Source organism: Antrostomus carolinensis, unplaced genomic scaffold (assembly GCF_000700745.2).
Source record: "Antrostomus carolinensis isolate BGI_N321 unplaced genomic scaffold, ASM70074v2 scaffold3118, whole genome shotgun sequence".
In the NCBI taxonomy this organism is placed as follows: Eukaryota; Metazoa; Chordata; class Aves; order Caprimulgiformes; family Caprimulgidae; genus Antrostomus; species Antrostomus carolinensis.
In genome coordinates, this window is record NW_010334817.1 from 18,492 (window position 1) to 32,414 (window position 13,923).

A 13,923-nucleotide genomic window follows, 5' to 3' on the forward strand; every position below is an offset into this window, starting at 1 on the left:
ATCGATTCTGCAGAGACACAATTTGTCGACGAATCGCAAGTATATTGTTTTTGTCCAGTGATTCTAGTTCATTTACCAGTGTAGTCAGATTTGTGATCTAGAGGGAAAAGGAAAAAAAAAGAGAGAGAGAGAGAGAGAGAGAGGAAGTTAGCAGGTTTAGATTTCTGTCAACCCTATTTTACAGCTATTTGCAGGCAGGGTCGATGGTACCATAGAAGACGCTACAGAACAGGTTTTAAGAAATATCCCTAAGAGTACACCTTATCCTGCTAGCCTCAACTTTATTTTTCCAGCAAAAGTATGTGACTACAAGAAAAGGCTTTAACACTCAGTTGTATATCATAATGCAAAAAATATAGTGTTATTTTATACATAGTATAAAAATATCCAGTAAGTCTTAGCAAGTGCTAGCTATTATATATAAAAGTACTTATTCCAGCCTTACAAAGGTATATGGAAATTTTATTTGCAGAGATAAATAATGTTCTCAATCACCTACCTGGTGATCTAGAGGACATGGAGAAAATGGTATTTCACTTTCCATCTGAAGTAATTATTCTTTCTAGGTGAGTGATTAATTACCATTTTGAAAATGTGATTTATAGTCTGCTGGGAAGGTGATAGTCTTTCCCACTTCTTGATTTCATATTGATTAGGCCACTGCCCTAGCAACCAGAAGCTAATTTTTAATTATCTAAGTTAAAGCACAGAGGCTTTCAAGCATAGGGGTCTATAAATTAATATTTATTATAATAATGTAATCAGGTCATGTGCTTAACAGTATGCAAAACTGTTAATTTTCAGGCAGATAGCTGGCAAAAATAAAGAGATATCCATTTGGTTTGGGGTTTATTTGCTTTTCTGTGCTCTATATCAAGGAAAAATATGTTAACACATTTAAGGTCTAACTTTCTTTTAATTTATGCTGATGAAATGTTAAAATAATTCCACTGGCTGCAGTAGAGACAGAGTACATTCCCTCAACCTAAGCACTAAAGAAGAGAGAATAGACTATCTGTATATGTGAACCCTCTGTGGCTAATTAAGACTATGGTAATACCTCCAAATATATTTGTTCAACGATGACATTGCTTCCAACAAGGCTGGATTTCAGCTGAGTGACCAGTCTCTCTAGGTCATTGATTTCCACTCTCAGTAACTGGAAGTCCAGTTCTGTGTAAGATACACTGCTCTTCTCCATATGCTCCACTCTGATGGTTAGATTAACAATTCGCTGCTGATACAGTTCAATCATTTTTGAGTACTCTTTAACCTTAAAGAAATAAAAAAGGTATATATTCCAGTCAAGGTTAGCAAATAAAACAACCCTGTTTGACATCTTTATTATATTCCTGAGTACCCCATGCATAACTTCCACGTATTTGACACATATATTCTTCACATAAACTACATAAATTAAATTCTCATCACATACATAAAAAATGTGAAATTTAACCCTCATTTATTGTTGGCAGTTCCACAAAGTCCCCTCAGGAGTGCCTGGGGATAACTGAAGGCGGAATTTTACTCAGAGTCTACCATTTTTTTTTTAATTCTTTGCCAATATTGTCTCTGTGAGCTAATTTTATCCTCAGTATACCAAGAATTTACATTGGCAAAAATTTTATTAGGAAATCTTCAGTGTATTATCTCACAAAAGCTACCCAAAGAGGCTGAAAAATGCAACAAAGGATTCCCAAGTTTTTCAGCTTCATTTCCTATTAACTCTGAATCCAAATAGGATTTTACCCTGTGTACATTTGAATTGTGTCAAAAATTGGCAGAACCGGTTTGGGGTTTGTCTTTGGGCAGGGAAGGGAATGTTTAAACACAGTGTTAAAAATCAAATCTGGTTTAAATGAAAGTGTAAAATTTATTGCAGGCTTTAGCTAAAGTAATTTACATAGCAGCCTTTTCAGCCTTTGAACCATTAAACAGTTGTCTAGATAAATATATTTTCACACGTGTATCCGCTGAGGTAAAGGTCACAGCACATGCATTGTGATGCAGAATGTTAAGAATACTATACAGATTTGGAACATTCCTTGGAAAATGTTAGTTCCTTGAAATTAAGCACTTTGGGAAAGATACATAATTTCTCTCCCATATGCTTCATAAAATTAATGTCTGTTTTCCCTCAAATCAATATAATTATATACAAATAGTAAAAGATAGCAGTAAATATAGAATCATAGAATTGTTTGGTTAGAAAAGACCTTCAAGATCATCGAGTCCAACTGTAGCATATCTACCATATAGTAGTGGACCATCGAGTCCACTACTAAACCGTATCTCTGAGCAACCCATCTAGCCATCTTTATAATTCCTTCAGGGAAGGTGACTCAGCCACTTCCCTCAGCAGCCCATTCCAGTGCCCAATAACCCTTTCAGTGAATAAATTTTTCCTGACATCCAATCTGAACCTCCCTTGGTGCAACTTCAGGCTATTGCCTCTTGTCCTATCACTTGTTACTTGGGAGAAGAGACAAACACCCGCCTCACTACACCCTCCTTTCAGGTAGCTGTAGAGAGTGATAAGGTCTCCCTTCAGCCTCCTTTTCTCCAGGCTAAACAATCCCAGTTCCTTCAGACTCTCCTCACAAGGCTTGTTCTCCAGCCCCTTCACCAGATTCACTGCCCTTCTCTGGACACACTCCAGTGCCTCAATGTCCTTCTTGTAATGAGGGGCCCAAAACTGGACAGTATTCGAGGTGCAGCATCACCAAAGCTGAGTACAGGGGAAGGATGACTTACCTGGTCCTGCTGGCCACACTGTTTCTGATACAAGCCAGGATGCTGTTGGCCTTCTTGGCCACCTGGGCACACTGCTGGCTCATATTCAGCCGGCTGTCAACCAACACTCCCAGGTCCTTTTCTACCAGGTACTTTTCCAGCCAATATTCCCCAAGCCTGTAGTGTTGCATGGGATTGTTGTGACCCAGGTGCAGGACCTGGCACTTGGCCTTGTTGAACCCCATACAGTTGGTTGCAGCCCATTGATCCGACCAGTCCAGATCCTTCAGAAGAGTCTTCCTACCTTCAAACAGATCAACACTTCCACCGAACTTAGTGTCATCCGTGAATTTACTGAGGATACATTGAATCCCTTAATCCATATCATTGATAAAGATGTTAAACAGAACTGGTTTATTGCACCAGTAACTCCATATTTACACTCTCAGACAGTGTTTGTAGTATAAGGCCCTCTCTCTACAGCACTATGATTTCTATAACTATTACTTCTTTGACTGAAATATTTTTAGCCTACATCATCTCAAGTCTTCTTGCATTATCTTAACATAAAATGAAAGCCAGTATTTTCCCTGTTGGCTCTGGAATGGCCTCTAAAATCCTGTCATGGTATGAAGATCATGGACTCCCTTTTCTTTTCTGGTAGCAGCCCCTGGGATGGGTACCTCAAAAAATACACTTATCAAATAATTTATTTCAACTTTTAATTGCTTGTGTACCAAAGAGGCAGCATAGGAGTTCATGGCATGGAAATTCATGAAGGGCGAAGAGGATCCTTCTAGATTATAAGATATTCAGTAATGTGGTTTAAGAAAGAGAGCCATAAGTGAGAAGACTCTCTTTTCAAAAGTATAATTTTCAATAGTGGCACAACTACACTATAAATCTGAACAAACCCCTCTGCATGCACATACATAATGTATATCAAAAACAGGCTGCCCAATCTCGCGCATTTAAATCAGGGTTTGAAACAGATCTTCTGTTCTAAATGTGCACAGCCAGACTTTGAGCTGCTCTGATATAAACTGGCATGTCTCCATAAGCTGCAGGAGAAGCACCCTGACTCATAACACTGGATGCTCTAGATCTCCCAGGTCAAGCCTGGGTAACTTCAAGCTTAGGAATAACTGAGCTGTTTATTACAATTATGAATAATATTTTTTTAAAAATAGCATATAAAGACTTAGACTTAGCTCCTTGTATCTGGCTGACAACAAAGACAACTGGCATCCTTTGTGCTGTCTGTCACCATCATCTGTTTAGTAGAAAGAACTTGGAAAAGTTCTTGGAAAAGTCAGATGTAGTTGGACCTCACATTTTCACTGATGACCAAAATTGGTTTGGAATTGGAAGATACTCTTAAAAAAAAACTTCTGAAAAAATTCCTCAGAGACCACTGTTTAAATTGTGTGCCTAAAGTTTGCACAACAAAAAAGCAAGCATATATGTTTACAGCTTGAGATATACAAAGCAAGCCCATGTCTCAACAAAATTGCACTGCTGTCTGAAGCTATGTATATCATAGAGGTATTTGGAAATCTGTCTAGGTATCAATAACCTTTCTTGCAGTAATATTAACGTTAATACTACTACTAATAATAACGCCTGCAATATAGACCAAATCTACAAACCACTGAAATGAACAGACTGCTGGAATTAGAGATGGCTACTCATTAGTGAGAAACCTGTGAATTTGGAGTTTTCTCCAGGGTCCTAAGAGCCTGGACAAAATGCTGAGGGATGGAACAAGGCATACATAGTTATTTCAGCCCTGACTGCAGAGTGCTGCAGGATGCAGACCTGAAGTTCTACTCCCACATCAGAGGGTTTTCATTCAATCAGCCATCTAGGTCATTTAAGGACATGTCAACACCATCCAGTGGAGTAAAGGTGAGAGGTAACCATACAAGTTGAGCCTGAGCTAGTCCTAGCACTCTGCAGTGCTCTAGACAGGCAAACCAGCATCACAATGAACTTAAGCTAATAGCTCCCCTGGTGAATTATTGGACAAATATCATTTTCTCAGCAGTGCTGCTCTAACAGGTCTATACTGCTTTTGCAGACAAATCCAGCACATGTGTCAAGCATTGCAATACCCTGTGTGGACATCCCTACCTGCTCAGATCTGGCTCAAGAGTTTCTGTAGTTTAGATATATCAGTTGAAAAAGGAACATGATATTATTCTCTTGCTTGGCAGGTAAGATTTAAGCAGCTTGTAATCCCTGTTCTTCTACTGTAGCTACCTGCTAGGGGCTTGCTGTTGTCTCTTGGAAGACTGGCACAGAAATTCTTTGCATATCCCATACTTAGGAATACAGACCAATGACTGGTACTGATTGCTGCCACATTTGCTGGAAGATCCTAAAGTGGGGTATGATGAGTGCATAGAGCCTGTATTAGCCCTCTATAGGAAGAGAATGGAGCCATGTGAGGAAAAAAATTCTGCAGTTTCAGTTTTTCCTCCTTTCCAAGCCTTGTCACCCTCATGGAATGAAAAGGGCAGGAAAAATCTGCAATGCTCATTTACTGTGTCATTTACCTGCAGTTGGTATTTATCACCATGGGTTTTGCAGCATGCAAACAGACACTTCTCCAGCACACATTTGGAGAGTACAGAATTGGGAACAAAGGTGGAAGACGAAGATGTAAAAGAAAAAAAGTGGGAGGACTGAGGGAAGATGAGAAAGAAGGGACAAAACCAACAACTCTATAAAGTCACACAGCCCAGGACACTGGCTTCTGGCAGGCCTGACCTCTTCAAACCCATAAGGAGCATGTTGTCAAGCAGTCTGCAAGCTGACAACGAGAAGAATTCCACTGCAGGTTAAACTATTTTGAAAACAGCTGTTGCTGGCAGAGGGCAAGCATGCTTTTTTCCTCCTCTTTTTGTTACGTGAGGATGTTGTGGCCTTTGTGAGCCAAGTTCTGAAAGGCATTTTCTCTCCTTGGGATGAAGTGCTGATCCATCTCTGTTACGGAGGTGTCCTCTCTCCTTTCTTATTGAGAGGAGCAGCCAATTCCCGCTTTGCTTTGAAAGGTTAATTTTCTTCTGTAATCATAATTATACTGGCAAAGGTTGATGTGACAGAGGAAAAATTAGTCTGGTATTTTCAGCCTACGGTTTGTACTCATTTGGCACATGAGAGCATCTCTTTATCTGTGAGCTTCCTTGCCTGCTGATTCTATAAAAGGACCTCCTTGCTTTTTGAATTAGCCTACAATCAGGCAAAAGGTTAACAATTCAATCAGGTTGTTTATCTTGGATTTCTAGCACATAGAAAGCATCCTTAAGAGGGTCCAATCCTGCAGCTCTTTCCCAGGAAAAGCTCCCATGAGCTTCAATGGGTGTTTTAGGAGAGCAAATAGAGTGTGCATTCTCAGAGTCAAAAAAACACACACTCAGTAGAAATTCCCACCCCTGTGGTGACTAGGTTATATTTGAGTGTAATTCCCCAGGATTTTGCTCAGGATCATTTCTAATAATGATCAATGAGAACTGAGCTTTCCTCCATTTCATTATCTCCTTCTTTCTATGAGTTTTATCATGGATAAATTAGTGTATAGGGTAGTATAAGGAAGGTTTTTTCCAAAACTGGAAAGGTGAGGAATTTTTACACATGGCAACTCATGCACCACAAGACCTGAGATTACTTAAGTTCAGATATCAATAGGGCAATGCTTGACAGCTTTCTTCTTTCTACAGAAAAACAACATCATAACCGAAAAACCTTACACACACAGAGTTACATCAAAATGCAATCTGTTCATTTTCTTTTCTTACCCAAAGAATCTCTGTCCCTGGACCACACCAAAGTATATGTCACACTTTATCTAACTAGATGCATTGTAACACTGCTTGGCTGATTGGTCTCGACAGGATGAAATTCAGTGAAGCCTGACTTAGGTCAAGAGCTTTTACTGTCTGCAGAGAGAATTGAAAGCCAAGGTCAGTGTCTACACTGTGTTACACTGCTGGGCACCTCAGGATGGCAATACAAGTGCCATCCTAATTTCAGATATTTGTGGTAAGCTGTGTCTTTATATGAGCAAGATGCCTGAATTCAGTGGAGACCTAATGTTGTCCACACAGAGAGGTCAAGCGGCACTTGAGATGCTCAGCAGATCTGTGTGGGACTAGAAGATATGGCACACATCCTAAAGGAAAAATGCACCATTCTGAGTAAAGTACTGGTAAGAGACTGGTTACACCAGGGCAAGTAACTGGGAAAGGTGGTACACAAACACCTTGAAGAATCATGCCAAATTTCTGGCTGGGAATTGTGCCTCTGATCCTGTCCCAGTGCCATTAGCTTAAAGTGCTGGCACTGACCACAGTGGGAACAGTATAGGTACCTGAGATCTCAGTGATTTTCATGGAACATTAACTCTGAGCTACACCTCCATCCTGCAAGGGGTCAGGTAACTCCTGTGCTTGGAGGCAGTGGGACTCCTGTCAGCTTGCCCTTCATATCCCTGCTGACAGCTGAATGTGTTTCATTATTAGCTCCAGTTCTTTCAAAGCAAATGATTTGAACTGAAAGATCTTAACACAGGATCCTCCGCCTGTTGTTGTGTTTTTATGCACAACTTCTTATCTGTTCTTGATTATACCAGAAGAGGGTTATGAATATTTATGCTTAGAATTTATAATTTAATGCTGTGCCTTTTCTGCTGATTAATTCAAGGACACTTCATTTCTTAAGATGCTTGGTTCCCGAAGAAAACACTTTCTGCTGGACACCTAATCTGAATCTTGAATATTTATCCACTATCAAAAGTCAAAGACAGATTTCTGCCTTCACAGCAGCTTCACCCAGTGCACTGCAGCGTGTGTGAGTTTGCTTGAGTTCCTCAAAAAATGGATCTGAATTCATGCAACGAGCAGCCGAAGTAGTGTAAGGTGTGTTTGACTTCAACAACAATGCATAATTCAGCAGTGTCACTGCCACAGCATCTGAAGTTGCTGGCAAGGAAGATATTTGGATTTTTTTTATTATTTTTTTTAAATCTCTGAGAGCAGAAGACGTGAAGGGACAAAGACCTGCTTCTTCACTCTGGGCTATGCTGACCTTTCTCTAAAAATCTTTCCCTTAATTTCCCTCTACAATCTGGCTGGCTTGATACAAATAATAACACATGAAATGGGAGGAGGTTTGGCTTCCTATAGCTCTGTGTAGCAATCACAAACCAATAAAACTGAGCCAAAAGAGGCAAAACTTAACCATTCTTCCAGAAATAGCGTATGTCTCCAGCTGCAAAGTCCTAGAAGAGAGACCTAAGGGTATTCAGATGTATGACATGCTATGATGTCAAAGATAAGAGTTTTAATCACCCTTCTTGTTCTTACAGAGCCCTCTTTCCTGCTGTTTGAATGACAGGTCAAAGAAAACCATTGACTGCTGTACTTTTACACAGGCAACCATTTTTTCAGCAAAGATACAATTGTTATATTTATGAGAAAAGAACACCTTACTTGAGAAAGCTCTCTCTCAAATTTCTGTGAGAGTGTTGTGGCTATAATTTCCAATTTCTCAGCCTTCTGCACTGGAAAGGTTGTATCCGGCAAGTAGACAGAGCACTGACAGGTTCCCTCGTCATCCACAGAGCCGGACACATTGGCAAAGAGCTGCAATAGCAAATCGGTAAGGAAAAAAGTGTTAGTATTCTTGTCTGGAATCAGTAGCTAACGTCTGACAACAATATGAGCTGTGACAATCATGAGATCAACATCTTCATTACTAGACATCTTTCAACTTCTTCTTCCAAGGAATTCAAAATATCTAGCAATTTTTATGACTCAGCCTTACAAATCTTTCTGAAAATAGTTAAATATTGCTGTAAAGATTTTACCATTGGAAAAACAGAGGCATACAATAGTCCTTACTTTCCCAATCTTGTGGACAATGTGTTGTACACAGAAGGGATAGATGTACAAGATAATAAAATAACTTTTCCAGCAGATAGAATAGCATACAGCAGCAGGAAAATAATAACTTAGTAAGTTAGATCTTATAGTTACTGTTCCGTTAATCTGAATTGATCTGATCATCTAGTTATTTCTATCCATAGAGATGAAAGCATCGAAATAGAACTAGTAGCAGGGAAAGTTTTGAAATGAAAAGTGCTTCGTTTGAAGTTTCTCAGCCAGCCTCGGCAAACAGACATCTACATTTAAATACACACCACTGAAAGGTGATGAATTAAATATACAGGCTCAGCTTAAGAGATACTTACTTTGCTACAAAATACTGCACACAAAACCCACACATCACAGCCCGCCCATCCGCATTTGCGAGTAGTTTGCAAAGCTGTTGCCCATGCCATTAGCATGAATCTACCTTGTCCTGGTAGTCTGCATGCTCAAAGCATCACCACTGGATCAATGTGTACGGTGTATGGAAAGGTCAGGGCTGGCAAATCATGATCTTGCCATAATTTACAGCCAAAGCACATTATTTCGTATAAACCTTGGGCTGAATACTGAGTGTGTTTGGAACAGGTTTTTTTTGTTTGTACACAAAACATTTCCCGCTTCATAAACCTATCACAAAATTATTAATAAAGATATTTGATGTTATTTTAAAATATTCTGGCACACACTTCAATGCAGCTGCATATTCTAAAGCTACAGACTTGCTCTTTAAATGCACTTCTTTCTATAATCTGTCCTCCTGCCTTGCAGAAATCCCAATGTTATTCATGTGTTTTGTCTTTTTCTCTCCTGCTTAAAAATAAACAAGCAAACAACAAAACTCTCTACTGAAAACTGACATTTCAGCACTTCTTCCCATGCTTTTTCACAGTGATTTCAACTAACTCCCTCACCACCAAACTACCCTAGAATATGCAGTGATGGCCAGCAGCAAAGCTGTCTGGATCTGTGAGCTCAAGAAGAGAAGAGCAGCAAATAGGAATGATCCCAGTTCACACTTCTGGGCAACCTCTTTACTGCAGCCATAACAAACAGCATGCATCTCATTTTGAAAGAAAACATGAAAAGGCATTTTATCTGCGTTATTCAAGCACCATGGTCCTTAAAACTTCACTCATAGACAGACTGCTGAAAACATTTTACATGAAGGGAAACAGAGAAGTATCCCATGGCATTTCAGAGTGTCTCAGCACATAACTTCCATTGATTTCCCTGCCAGGTTACCAAAGCACTTCTGAAAATCCCACTGGGAGTTGCAAACTATTTCTAAGTTTCCTCATGTTTTTGAAGATATGGCTATCTACCTAAATTACTATGAAAAATAGGTTACTAAGTCACTTAGATGCTTCTGCATCTCTGAGTCCTCTGCATATAGGCATGACTGGGATGGCAAGTTGCTCAGCAATAGTAAAAGAAACAGATGGCGGGGGGGGGGGAAGAAAAAGAAGTAATATATGTGGTTCAGTGAGTATATGGGACCTTCTATAAGACTGTTGTGCATTGGCATGCTAATTTTTCTGTGGAAGGTATTGTATTCTATCTCTTCTGTGTATAACACAATTATAACATATATGTATATATGCGTACCAAGAGAGAGCATACTATACATGGTATAGCACAGTATAGTGTGAATTATACACTGTATACTCTGCAGTCTTGACTATATGTAGCCATCAGTTTATCTAGAGGTGTAAATAAAACATTCATAAATGATCACCCAAAATGGTCCTCCTAAAAAAACTCCAATTTGTGCATTTAAAATCTCTATGAAAAACAATCATTATATTTTAACATTTGTGTTTTGAGAGAGCCTTGGATTGAAGGCAGAGGTTCATTGCAGTCAGTGCAGCTTATACCCAAGCCAAGAGACGGTTACCCCAAAGGAGCAGATAGCCTGGGCAGACAGAACTGCTTCCATTCTTCCACTGACATTACAAACATTGGGATCAGGAAGTTGATGAGACCAAGAAGCATTGTTTAGTTAAAAGCCCCTTGGATCATTAAGTGTTTTAATCAAAATATAATACCAGTCAAATGATAGCCATATAACAAAAATGTCTTACCTCATCCTGTAGAAAAACGCACAAGATGATAGGCTGTTGCTTTTAATGGAGTTCTAAGCTTTTTAAAGTTTAATAATTTACACTGAATGCTTAAAAGAGAGCAAACTGTCCTAGCCTACAGCAAGGACTTGACAGCAACATTTCGCTCTGTGAAATTAATCTGTTACACATACATATTTGAAGCTATGAGAAATGTTCCTTTACCATATCCCTTCAATTTAAGAAAGGGAACAGGAGCCAGCAGGTACTTGACTTTCTAAAAACCAGGAAATTTATTCAACTGCCTAAATGTGGACTTTGGGTTACATCCTCAAAACATCCTAGCCATTTCAGTGCTTAATTTCCAGCTACACTGTAGCTCAGTGTCACTCGCAGCTCTGAGTTAGCTACTTGCTCTTCCTAAGACAAAGAATGGGATTCACAGAAACCACGTGGCTGGGACAGAGGCCACCTCAGCAGGGCAAGGAGATGGACGAGGTTTGAGTCCTGCTACTGAGACTCAGAGAGAGACTCCTAACTCCATTTAACTTTCTAAATCCTCTATTGGGGCCAGAAACTTAACTCTCTCCCAGAAGAGGTCCCTCGACACATCCCAAGTGCCCCACTGGTCTAGAAGGGACAATGAAGACCTGCCATCAAGCTGCCTACCATCTCCGACCTGATCTGGAGTTGCGCTTTGGACAAACGCTATTCTTGATACAAGGTTGCAGGACCATTCAGAGCAAGTGTGCCCCATTGAATTTGCTCCAAAGCAAACGTTATTAAGCACTCATTGACAGAGAACCACAAAGAAACCAAACCTTGAAATACACAGACCATGGACTTGAGTGCTGTACCAGAAGGGACAGAAATGAGATTCAAGTCCCTCTGTAGGGAATAAAACCAGTTGAACAAAATTTGAGATACACAGAACAGGAAGAATCAAGATTTTCTCGCCCCCAGCAACCACAAGTGGGTACTTCTGTGAAGATAGCTTCAAGGCCCTGTTCTGGTTTACAGGAGAAGGCAGAGTTGAAAAAAAAGTCTTCCTCTAGATGGGCTGTAGCCACTAAACTACCGTTTGGTATGTTGCCATCAAGCCCCCACAGTCCCAACTGTTTGATGTCTGGGGTCCAGTTCAGTACTCACAAGGGTAATACCAGAGCTTTAAATGTGACTTAAAGCATTGAATGACATGGGAGCAGCACTGATGATTTGGGGAATTCACTACTGCTTAAAATCCTGGATACACAACACCTAAATGCCTTTTCCTGGACAGCCTAACTGACGTACCTGTATCAGAGTTAAGTCTGTAGGTGACATGAATATGTAGCATTTAAAAAATGGAACACAAGTTCATAATTTTGTTCTTTTCTACTTTATTGAAGAACAATAATGGTCATACCTTTGGGGAAGTGCGCTGATCACCAGTTACCTTGCTAGGCTGAGTCACATACAGAAGCGTTGTATTGAGATGAGGAGTCTAAAAAGCAAAGGAAAGACCCTGTCAGTGTGAATTCCTGCATATGGCACCTTCCCTTCCCCACCAGCCAGCCCCCATCCTGCAGCTCCAAAGCACTTTGATTTTATTATGGGAGCCATCCCCAGCAACTATAAAATTAATTGGCTTTTCTGATCTGCCACTGAGGCAACTAACATTTCCCCGGGCACAGTGTCACTTTGTAGACACCTCTTCTTGAAGAACGGCTCTGTGTGACCAGTGCAAGGCAGGGGACACTCAGCCTGCCTGGAAGGTGCGAGCTGGGGCTTTGACAGGGAGCCCTGGCAGATTGCATAGCAGTCTAAAATGACAGTACCATACCCCTCTGTCCTAAATCCAGAGACTACCATCCTCCCAGCAGGGATGTCTGCTCCTCACCTCCCAGCTCACACTCCAGCCTCTCAACACAGGACTCGCTGCCCCTTTCACGCCAAGCTGTCAGGCTGCGAGCTGTGACAGCTGGGGCACACATCCCACTCTGTTCCTGGCACCACGGAGGGGACAGCATCCCACTATGGGGAGGGAGCGCTGTGGGGGAGCCACCACATTGCCAAGGATACAGCCAGGTCCATCTTAGGAGTCTTTTTTTGTAGTAAGATAATATGTGTCCCCTTTAACTTTCATCTGTGGCAGGCGCCTGCCTTCTTGCCAGAGCAAGGAGAGTGGCTGTCACCCTGGCACTGTACTGTGTGTCCCTAAAGGTCTGTCACGTCCCCACACTGTGTGCTAAGCATGGTGCATCGCTGTGATGCAGCACAGCACTGACAGAGGGCAGGAGCACTGTAGTGCTCCCCCATAGTGGGGTCTAACCAAAATCTGTGGCAACTGGGAACTGCAGCAAAACACCCTCAATGTCAAAAGGTGTGACAGACCGAGCATCAAATGGGCTTCCCCTGCAACAGAACACTGACCCCTGGGTCTTTCTGCATTTCCCAAATCCCAGCCAGAGCCCCATTCCGGAGCCAGGGAATGGTGAGCAATTCCAAATGGCCAGCAAAGGGCAGATCTATTAAAGGGCACAGCGTAAACAAGCTTTTGTGGAACAGTTTGTCAAATAAACCTATTTGAACAAGCATTTGTGTGCTCATATGATTACACTGAATGTGGGGGGCGGGGGGGTGGGCAGCTAGTAGCAATTAACAGTGTAGGGCAGAGAGCATCACAAATTGTGTAAATTACACAAACTGGGTACTAGCTTAAAGCTAAGCAGACTGAAAAGAAATGTCTCCCATATTAAATATTCTACCCTCAGCTTATCAATATATATTTACATCTCCATCCTGACTTTTGCAACTTTCCATTCCTTGAGCACATAAAAACACCTTCCCAGGAGATGCTGACTTCACTGCCTGCATCCACAGTGCTCACAAAAATACAACAAGGAACACGCAGGACTTTTCTGGTTGGTGACTAAACCAGACAAATCAGAAAGAGTCATTGGGAGACTAAATGGTTTTTTCCAAATTTTAACTAAAATATATCAAAAGGCAGTCACTTTGGGTCAAACAAAACCAAAATGTTTTGATTGATTTGGAAGAGCTTTTAAGCTATTACTAAACATTTTCTTCTGATAATTTAAGTCCAGTTTTTGATGTGGTTTTTTTTTAAAGAGGCAGTATAAAATCAAAACAAATCTTTCACTAATGTAACTTTTTAGTTTTTAAAAATTTTGTCTAAGTTTTCTCTTCTCCCTTCC

At 40.7% G+C, this 13,923-nt stretch overlaps 1 protein-coding gene across 1 annotated transcript in view; it reads right to left on the minus strand.

Annotated features, from left to right (window-relative positions):
* The window catches only part of OLFM4 (olfactomedin 4), a gene marked incomplete at its 5' end in the record, with an annotated part of 20,942 nt that extends 8,733 nt beyond the window's left edge, over positions 1-12,209 (minus strand). Inside the window, 4 exon segments of the mRNA XM_010174294.1 lie at positions 2-97; positions 1,061-1,273; positions 8,226-8,378; positions 12,132-12,209. Of these exon segments, the coding sequence (XP_010172596.1) occupies positions 2-97; positions 1,061-1,273; positions 8,226-8,378; positions 12,132-12,209 (540 nt within the window).
* Between the last annotated feature and the right edge of the window lie 1,714 nt (positions 12,210-13,923).